Below are 10489 nucleotides of genomic sequence, written 5' to 3' on the forward strand. Positions count from 1 at the left end.
GTGCTAATAGTACCTTTAATTGATTATTGCTTGTTTTGGTTAAAACTAACGAATTTCTATGTGATAATAAATCTATACTATAACACATACTTCAAATGCCAACTTTATTATTAAATAAATTAATAAATTCAACAATTTTTTTTTTAATTAGTTAGTAGTTAGATATTTTGAAATTATTAATCTTACAGTTACACCTACAATAAATAATTTATAATTAATTAAATCAAAAAATAATTATGATAAATTTATAAAAATGGACAATGCTAGCACTGATACACCTATGATCATTTTTAATAATAAAGAACTATTATTAAATTGTAAGTTTATTGTTTTTATTTATGTAACTTTTTTATTGCAACGTTTTTTTGTAGGTACTGTAGTCAGAGAAAATTTAAATTCAAATGTAATAAATAATTCAGTTAAACCAGCAAATTTAAATATACTCACTAAGTATGCACCTGGAAAGACTTTATTACTATCAAATAGTAATAACCAGCAAAAAAGAAAAGGTAAAGTACGCTTCAAATGCTTACATTGTGACTACTTAACTTTCAAGAAACAAAATTTAGTACTACATCTTCAGAAAAAACATGAGGTAATTTGTTAGAAATAGATCATTTAAAAAAATAAATATATATTTGAATTGGGTTGTTTTATTATTTTTTATATTATTGTAAAAATAATAATTGAATATTTATATAAATTATATCTAATATAAATGTATATAAAAATAGAGGAGTAATTAGTAGCAACTATAGCTTATTTTTTTTGAAATATAAACTTAATTGGTATATACATTAAATATACTAACAATTTTACAATATAAAATCACTATTAATTAATATTTAACTAATGAAGTTTTTCATAAATATATATAGGGGGTTTAGTAAGTAAGGAATTGGGTTTTTATTGTTCTTATTGTTTGTAACAATTGACCTGTTTCCTTACTTACTGAACACTCTGTATATATATTTTCTTTCATTGTCACTATTAATCGCGATCACGGTTCTAAGTTATACATTTAACGAATAACATTATATGTAAAATTCATCTATTTTGTCATACTCTCAAAATCAGGTTAATCACATTATTTGAAATAAATTTCTAGCTAGATAATATCTATTTATTTTTTATTTTAAATTATCTCTAGATAATAAGATATCTCTAGTATATTTTAAGCATATAATAAAATATTAAATAACCATTTATAAAATTTACCATAGTCTAAAAACAAGAGGGTATAATTTTAAGCTTAAGTAAGGTAATTCCCTATCTAGTTATGCCAATTAAGTTGAACTAGATACAACTCTTATAATTTTTTAAAACAGTTTTGTGCATTTTTATATGACATTCCAAATATATTTTTATTATTTATTTCTAATAAAAATTAAAAAAAAATTGTTTATTTTAGTAACAATAATAATAGTAGTTTTTAGCTCTTTTTTTTAAATAAATTTTAATTGTCATAATAACTGCAGCAAAAGTGCCTTTTGAGTTATAAGCATTTTAATTCGTTAAGTGGGTATGTAGCACAGGTGATTTATACATTCACCAATACCCAATCGTACAAAACTTAAAATTTAATTATTTTTTCTTATAAGAGACATAAATAAAAAATATCTTTTTAACGCAGTCAAATAATATATATGTAATGATCTACTTAACACTACAATTTATTAAAAAATTTTATTTATATTATGTTATTGAAGACTAAAAAATTACAAGAAATTGAAAATCACGGTATGAGAAAAACTATTGAAGTATTTGCATGTGCTATTTGTAAGATGACTTTTGGTACCTTAGAAAAATGCCAAGAACATTCATTACAGGTGTAACATTAATTTTAATTCCTTTTTTATCTAATCTAGTAATTGTACTCTGTGTTTATTAAACATTTTAAGTATACTTATATTTTTTGTCCTTTTACTTAGTGTAAAATAAAATATTCATAAAAACAATTTAGATAGCTTACATTAGAATACATTTTGATAGTTTATGCTCTTATTTTAACATGAATAACTTAATTTGATGATGAACAAAATACATTTTTATTTTTAGTCTTTACTGTTATTTAATCAAAAATTAATTTTATTTTTTTAGCATACATATAAAGAGATATACAATAATTCTAGTAAAAATCAACCGAGTAAGATTATTACCACTAATAAAATTAATTATGAAGATATTGAATATATTGCTAAGTATGTATAAAATAATGAAAGGTCTATATTTAAAAAAACAAATCATACTTTGTAATCATTGGTCTAAAAAAAGTCTATAAAGAAACTATAAATTTTTGAAATAAAAGTATATTATCATAGATTTTATTATTTGAATAATTTCTTAACAATTTCTACATACTAGAAGCTTCTACATTTAATAATTAGTTATAGTATGATAAGAAATTATTTTTCCTTACATAGATTAACACTTCTTATATGGATTGTAACATTATAATACATTTCTATGCATAAAATAGTAATTCCAATGGATATTTTTATTAATAAATTCTATTTAAAAAATAATAAATAATTTAATATTCTTTATTAGATGTGAATATTGTAAATGTAAATTCAGATCAGAAAATTCAAAAGCACTTCATTTATTATGTCATTCAAATGATAGTAAAGACTACAAATGTAGTGAAAAGGATTGTAATTTTGTAACATCAAGGTGGAATACTTGTAGGACTCACTTGTGGAAAAGTCACAAAATTAATATTGATATGTTTAAGTGTCACGTATGTTTAATATGATTAATAAATTATAAAAATATGACTTATATTACAAAAAAAACGTTTATACTTAAATATAAACACATTTATTAATAATAGGTGTATGATTTGTGAACTTTTAAAAAAAAGTTATTTTAATAAAGCCAAAAAAATGTATTTTTATTAGAATTTTAATTTTTTTTTTTCTGCATTATTTTATTACATACATTAATATATGATTAGTAGTGTAAGCTTTAAAATTAATATTTCTTATTTATTTATTAATACAGGTTTGCAAAAGATATGTGACTACAACTTATCATAATCTAGTGAATCACATATCAATGAAACATGGTAAAACTCTTACTTGTGTTGACTGTGGTGCTAAATTTGAGAACTCCATCCAACTACAAAATCATAGAGTATTTCATTCAAAGGCAAAATGTACTAATAAAGAAAGATGGTAGGCTTAGAAAATTTAAAAAATATATATATTATTAGTGCAAGTTAAAAATGAGTCAAATTGATATCATAGATATTTTGGTGGGATTTAGTGTGCTATTAAGAGAAAGTAAAATGTTTAAAGTTAAATGAAATTTTTTGCTCTTATTCTAAAAGAGTTGAAGTATAAATAGTTACCAAATGTGATCTCATGTTTAACCATCTTATTACACAACCCTCATTCAGGGATTAAATATTGAAATTACAAAAGAAATATTTAAAAAGTTATTTAACAAATGGAAAAATTAATTAAATAATGAATTGACTTAACTATTTTGGTTGAATTTAAGAAATAAAACTTAACTAAATTATAATATAATTAATTTGAGTGGTTGTTAAAAAGAATTAAGTTGATAAATTTTGAATTTCCAAGATTTTTAAATTTACATAAAACACAAAAACTGAATTTTATAACTATAATAAAAATATTTGGTCACTTTTAAAATTAAATCAAAAAATTATATCTTACACTTTACCGATTAAATGATTTGTCAGTATTATGTTTCATTAATAAATTTTTGAAAATATAACTCAATTATTTTTAATTTTTAAGTTTAGTTTATAAAAAAAATATATAATAATTACTTTGTTGTTCATATCCTATTTATTAATGTTATATAAAAATATTATTAAATTATTTTGCTTAGGTACACGGAAAAAACTTGTTCAATATGTCATATGACATTAGCAAATTCAAAAAGTTTAAAACTTCATACAAAAAATGTTCATTTAAAATTGAAACCTTATGTTTGTCAAGTATGTAATCACAATTCAGCTACAAAGCACATGATGCAAGTTCATATGCGTCAGCATACTGGTGAAAAACCATTTTCATGTAATGCACCAAACTGTAACTTCAAAACAGGTACAATTACACCACAATAAGTTTATAATATAAACTTGAAACTGAAAACTGGTATATTTTAATATTTCAGGTGATCATAATTCACTGCGACGACACAAACTTCGTCATTCTGAAGACAGACCGTATAAATGTTTACATTGTGACTACAAGTGTATACAAGTAACAGCACTCAAAAGTCATATAACAAATAACCATCAAAATATAATAGGCAGTTCTTATTTTCTATGTAATCAGTGTACGTTTGGAAGTGTTAGTTTGAAAAGATATAATGATCATTTGATAAGTCATGATAACAAAACTCAAAATGGTAATAATTACAAATAGAGTACAATATTCATATCTTAAGAAAGAAATTTAGAATTGTATGATAACTGCTAATACTCTTTGTTTATTTAGGTGTAGAAGTTAGTCCTGTTAAACACCATGATAGTAAAATTGATATAACTGATGATGATGATACAGCACAAGGTTTTGTTGATGATACAGGTGGTATAACTATTTCAGAAAGTACTACGTGTATTGTGTTAAATGCAGATGATAATGCAATTATGCTCACATAAAAATGGAATTTTTCATTGAACTCTAAAAAATTACTCCATTTAAAATCAGTAAAATATTGTTTAAATATATATGAAAATATGTCATACAAGTTTAATATGTTTTGTTCTTACAAAACTTTTACTTGCAAATTATCACTACTAAATGTTCTTTCATTAAATTTTTATTTGAAAAAAAAAAAACTTTCTGTTTAAATAATTATTTAACATGATAATTTAATGAATCAATATTAACATTGAGTCAGATATTCTAAGTATACTTAGTGTAAATAGATAAAATTTTATTCTTTTGATTATTAGTCTAATAAATAATAATTATTTATCATTATAAGACTTGACTTAAAATTAATAAATTCATCATTGAGAATAAGAATTTCAAGGCAAAATTATGTGAGAATTGAAAACATGATATGGTAAACCATATATTACTTTTTCAATATATATAATTTTTTTATATACCATAATGAATTAAATTTTTTGTATATAGAATGAGACATTTCCCAATACAGGATTTTTAAAATATGATTATTAAAATAATATTTGGTAAAATATTTTCTAAAACGATATGTAATTTTTAATAATAAAATAATCATTAATTTGTTTTTAATAGTAACAACATGCCAGTTTATTATAAATGTTATAGTTTTATTTAATGCTTATAATTAACAATTTCCTATAAATAAGTAAAATTTTAATTAACTGGAATAAGTATAAGTTAAATTATAATATATAAATTAAAAACAAGAAATTTAATAGATATACTAAAATGTAATAAAATTTTTAATAGTTTTCATTCATAATAAATTATAACTGTGCAAATAAAAATAGAAAAATTGACATTTTAATATTAATTAATAGCACAATTATTGTAGTCAACACACAAACACAAAAAAAAAAATTATATTTTGAAACCATATAAAACATTTTATCACAGATAAGTTACTAATATTTGAAGTGTAGGAATGTATGTGCAAATGAAGGTGCTATGCATCCCGTTAGTATTTTGTAAATGTGATTAATATTTTAATCTAAAATGCAATGAACTAATGAAATTATTTTTTTAAGTATTAAAAAGACCCCAATTATGGTTTATAAAAAAAACTTTGTGTTATTGAAAAAAAATACAAATTTTTAAATTCTTATTTAGTTGAGCTGATAAATTTTAGCTATAAGATACTTAATATATCTAAATGTAATGTTATATCATATTAAATTATGATAAAAAGTTTTACAACTTTTAGTTTTATAAACAATAAACAATTACATAAACTTTATGCATACAAACCCAGTCTGTAAATTTTGGCAGATAGAAAATTATGCAATATGAACACTAGTGGCTTTGGGTTACATTCTAGATCCAATTCCTACAGAAATATTGATTTTGATTTATTAAATAACATTATTAGTTATCCTGGATAACAATAATTACTTAATTTAATCATTCTATACTTACTATTTCAATGTTATCACCAAAATCTAGCCATAAAAGTCTATTGTTATCATCTGAAGACATTTTTAACTTTTCAAAAGAATAACTCCATAGTTTTTTAGGTTCCCGTCCAACAGAACCTGTTGTTGACTCATAAAGAGTGAAGCCATTCTCATAATGAATTAAAAGTTGAGATGGTTTTCCTTTCCATAAACATCCTAAAACAATTTCAATTAAAATAATTTAATTTCTTGATTTTCAAAACTAAAATTAAATTAAAAATCAACATAACATTTATCTAAACTAATAATCATAGAAACAAAACAGGCTAGATTATTATATACATATACATAATTGTATATAACTTAAGTTTTTTATTATGATGTATTGTAATGTACCAGTGGGAACCATATCAAATTATAAAAATATTGCTAACTAAAATAATTTTTCTGAGATATCCCACTGCCACCAAATTTTCAAATGATTTTTTATTCATCCCATCCTAATAAAATTTTTTATTTACTGTGAAAATAAATCCATTAATATTTAATCTACCAATACTATTTAAAATTAATACTTACTACAAGCAAGTTCTTTTCTGTTAGTAACTGAATTATGACAACCATGAATAATGGCTCTAGCCCAACTTGCAAGATCCCTTTGTGTTTCTACTTTGAGTCTATGAGTGATGATTCCTTCCTCTGTTCCACAACGAATACTAAATGTAATTATTTCAGAGTTACGGGAAGAATTCATAAGCCTTGTTGACAGTAATGGACATACAAATGTAGGTGAAGACCAAGCATCTGTACTCCATGGAGCTACATCATATAAACGAAACTCTTTACTAGTGACTACACCAAATACTGGTTGCCATTTATCATTTGTAGAAAAATCTTCGTCTGAACTTATACTATGCAAACAACCATTCTAAAAGGAAAATTATATTTTGGTTTTAATATTTTAAATCAATAACAATATTATATTTATAGTGAAAGGAACTTGAAAAAACTGTTGAATAATTAATAATCAAAAAATGTAAAACACAAAAATAACTAACAATCAATATATAATTTAAGCAGATTGTTATACTTTGTACATAATATAGATTCTAAAATTCTGACAAGCAAACAAATTGTATAACACATTTTCAAAATACATCCATGTTAAAAAATAAATTTTCTCGTAAAAAAAAAAAATATCATTCTTAATGATTCATGTCCAGATTCTTTTCATAACCTTACATAATAGTAATGATTATAAAAATCAAAATTAACTCATAAATAGTATCTGTTTTTGTTTTTACATAGACTTAAGAAAACATACCTCATTACGATTAATCTTAAAAAGCCAACTGAGATGATGAAGTTGACCTAATGAAGGAAGTAAATTTGTTAGAACTTTGTTTGCATCTTGTAAAGCTTTTAAAGCAAGAGCATTTAAAGCACCATGAAGAGTATGAATCCAAAATGTTGCTTCATTAGTCTCATGAGCTCTTAAAATACAAGAATGAATACCATCTGGAGAGTGTAGTTCAAATGTTTTATTTTCTGAAAGAATTAATTTATAAATAAATATTGATTTTTAGGGGTCATTAAAAATATCTACATAATACCATTGTCAATGTGTTTATAGTTTCGTGTTAAGCAACAAAGTTGCAATGGTATATAACGAGAATCAGATTTTTGAGGAGAACGATGAGGAGGTAGACTAGATGATAAAAATCCTTTTTGTAGTTCCCATCCAACTTCTGATATGATAGTAGCTTTTCTAAAATAAGGAGTAACTTCTCGCAAATATTTAACTGAAAATAATAACACATTATATATTAGTATAAAATTTTAGTTCTGACTTAATAAAAGTTATAATTAATTATTTATATTGTATTTAAAATTTTAAGCATAGATTTAGTAATAAACGTTTTACTAATAAGAATTTTATTTTATTATTCATTATTACATTTATACTGTAACTCTACCTTCTAATTCAACTATTTTTCCAGCTTGTTTAAGTGCTTTAACTGCTTCATCGTGTGTCGCTTCCCTTAAATCTTGCTTATTGACAGAAAGAATAGCATCACCAACATAAAGCTGTTCAGTTTGATCAGCAGCCATACCTTTAAATATTTTTGATATAAGAATTGGCATTTTATTTTCACGTCCTCCTTTAATCGATATGCCCAGTCCATTGCTATCAGTTTTAACTACACGTATTAGTCGTTTTTGATTTGCTACAGAATCTGGTACATCAACACAGCCAATTAATCCACTAGAAGAATCTGAAATATTGATATCAATTAGTAAACTATAAATTAATGTTGAATTCTATAAGACACACCTAAGGTGTTATTATTAAGTGACCCATTGATTGATGAATAATTTTCATAAGTTTCATCTAAACTAATACACAGATAATCATCATCCAGTGAAATGTTAGCATTATACCACTGACCACGGATATATATTTCTAGTGTAGTAGAACATCCATAATTAACTGTAGTCATTTTGAAAAATATGTTGAAAAATTGTCTACATTAAGATTGTACTTTTAATATCATGTAGGCAAAGTATTTTTAAATTTAATTGAATAAAAAATTATGCTTGATTTTGAATTACAATAACACATAATTCACACTTAAAATATAATGATATGAAATAAATCACTTATACAATAAGTTAAGATGAAGTGTCTACTACTATCCTTCCATAATATTTAAAACTACATTAAAACAACAAGTTAATACAATAATAACACAAAACAAAATTATAATCACTAATACGTTTCACACTTGTCCCAAAACTTAAAGGACAATATGACATTACAATTCAAAAAGTTTATCGTTTATAAGGTATTTAGTGAATTGTATCCAGACGAAATTAATATTTACAAGAACACTGTTAGGTACAACTCACTATACCAGTCCTTGCTTACTTGGCTTATAACATAAATATTTTAATAAGAATATATTATTATCATAAATGTGAAATTTAGATAATATCTTAAATGAGACATAAGTAAATAAACAGTGTTGCCATTCGAATAGTTTAAATTACAATGCAAGCCAATGAGTAACTGATTCTCGGTTATCAGTATCGTACTCATGAAAACGGCTTCATATATAATAATTCTTTCAATAAAACATTCTAAAATCGTATAAAATATAATTTATGACATACTACTGTACTGTTTCAATTATCCAAAAAATCGTTTTTACTCATATATACATAATAAAGTACATTATGCACGTTAGATCCTACGGCTTATCACCAGGGTTGCACGGTGATTTTAAGTCGAGTACCCGACTATGCCATGCATGGTTAATATTTCGGGGCCAAATAATAAAGCTTATTTTAAACTTATATAAGTAATTCAAAAAAACTTTCAATTGAAATAATCAAAAAATAACCATTTAAAATACATGCACATGTACTTACTCGTTCAAAAATGAACGGATTACAAAATAATTTTCAAGGTACCTCTCGTAAGTCAGTACATCAACAAACGCTAGCGGCAGTGAGCATTTTCGAAAAACATTTATTAACACTGGCGAAGTGCAAAAAATGTTTTTTCATTTTAAAAATAACTGTCTGTTTTTTTTGGAGCTTTGAATAATAAAAAAAAATTAAAAATTAAAGTTCAAGTAATTTTTCCAGCGTAGGAAAATTTTCTTTGTTTTATTATATAAAAAGATTTATGAAGCTAAATGTATAATAAATATAGTTTAAAAAACTAAAAAAATACGCTTTTAAAGTACATCAAACTAAAGAGTTAAAAATAATTTTTAAAATAAGCTTAAAACAATAATGAACGAAAAATACTAGTATTATTGTGAAAAAAATCGTCGGGCACTCAATATACGAAAAATATAGCACAAAGCACCCCCCACGCTTTTTAAACTATATTTATTTTTCACTTTTTAGTTTTTTATGACATCGCTGTCAGTTACGAAGTGTTTATTGTCAATTATGACTATCAATAGATATAATTTCTGTATTGACAGTTAGTGTGTTTATAAACTCACAATTGTGTCTTACTACTATTAATAATAAAGGTTATATACCTGCGAATATCACCACAAAAAACCAATTAGCTACCTGTATTTGTAATCCCTTATGTATAATACATAAGGGATTACACATTATTATATTAGCTCAAAAAAATTAAAACTTTAAATGTTTATATCTCATAATAAACAATAATAATTTGTTTATATATAAAATTGATGACACACGCGTATGTACGGGTACGAAAACCAAAAATAAAATTATATAGGAATAGTGTTTGCCATCGATTGGTGAGCGGGGTGGAGTGAATGCATTACGACAGACTAGTCTCAAGGCCATAGACGACGAGATACGTGACAATAACACGTAGCGAGTGGAGTTACAAACTTACAACAAACATACATGTGAAACTAATATAAG

The 10489-nt window shown here is 23.7% G+C and overlaps 2 protein-coding genes across 2 annotated transcripts; one reads left to right on the top strand and one right to left on the bottom strand.

The window, feature by feature from the left end:
* Positions 1 to 107: 107 nt before the first annotated feature.
* Positions 108 to 4728, top strand: LOC126900375 (zinc finger protein 91-like). Its single transcript, XM_050676041.1, has 9 exons — positions 108 to 317; positions 372 to 595; positions 1710 to 1829; positions 2101 to 2201; positions 2551 to 2740; positions 3004 to 3176; positions 3862 to 4079; positions 4150 to 4386; positions 4476 to 4728. The coding sequence occupies exons 1-9, from the start codon at positions 254 to 256 to the stop codon at positions 4637 to 4639; spliced, it is 1491 nt and encodes a 496-aa protein (XP_050531998.1). The 5' UTR covers positions 108 to 253; the 3' UTR covers positions 4640 to 4728.
* Positions 4729 to 5827: 1099 nt separating this feature from the next.
* Positions 5828 to 9028, bottom strand: LOC126900372 (beta-1-syntrophin). Its single transcript, XM_050676040.1, has 7 exons — positions 8403 to 9028; positions 8044 to 8343; positions 7681 to 7869; positions 7392 to 7615; positions 6647 to 6995; positions 6090 to 6283; positions 5828 to 6000 (listed from the first exon to the last, which is right to left on the bottom strand). Exons 1-7 carry the CDS (start codon positions 8566 to 8568, stop codon positions 5908 to 5910), a joined length of 1515 nt encoding a protein of 504 aa, XP_050531997.1. The 5' UTR covers positions 8569 to 9028; the 3' UTR covers positions 5828 to 5907.
* Between the last annotated feature and the right edge of the window lie 1461 nt (positions 9029 to 10489).

Source organism: Daktulosphaira vitifoliae, unplaced genomic scaffold (genome assembly GCF_025091365.1).
Source record: "Daktulosphaira vitifoliae isolate Bord-2020 unplaced genomic scaffold, ASM2509136v1 Scaffold_3, whole genome shotgun sequence".
Lineage (NCBI taxonomy): Eukaryota > Metazoa > Arthropoda > Insecta > Hemiptera > Phylloxeridae > Daktulosphaira > Daktulosphaira vitifoliae.

Coding starts and splice junctions, on each gene's coding strand:
- LOC126900375 (XM_050676041.1), top strand. CDS start 254: ATGGACAATGCTAGCACTGATACACCTATGATCATTTTTAATAATAAA. Junction 1,830..2,100: donor GCCAAGAACATTCATTACAG/GTGTAACATTAA, acceptor TTATTTTTTTAG/CATACATATAAAGAGATATA. Junction 4,387..4,475: donor TGATAACAAAACTCAAAATG/GTAATAATTACA, acceptor TTGTTTATTTAG/GTGTAGAAGTTAGTCCTGTT.
- LOC126900372 (XM_050676040.1), bottom strand. CDS start 8,568: ATGACTACAGTTAATTATGGATGTTCTACTACACTAGAAATATATATC. Junction 7,616..7,680: donor CTATAAACACATTGACAATG/GTATTATGTAGA, acceptor TAATTCTTTCAG/AAAATAAAACATTTGAACTA. Junction 6,001..6,089: donor TTGGTGATAACATTGAAATA/GTAAGTATAGAA, acceptor ATATTTCTGTAG/GAATTGGATCTAGAATGTAA.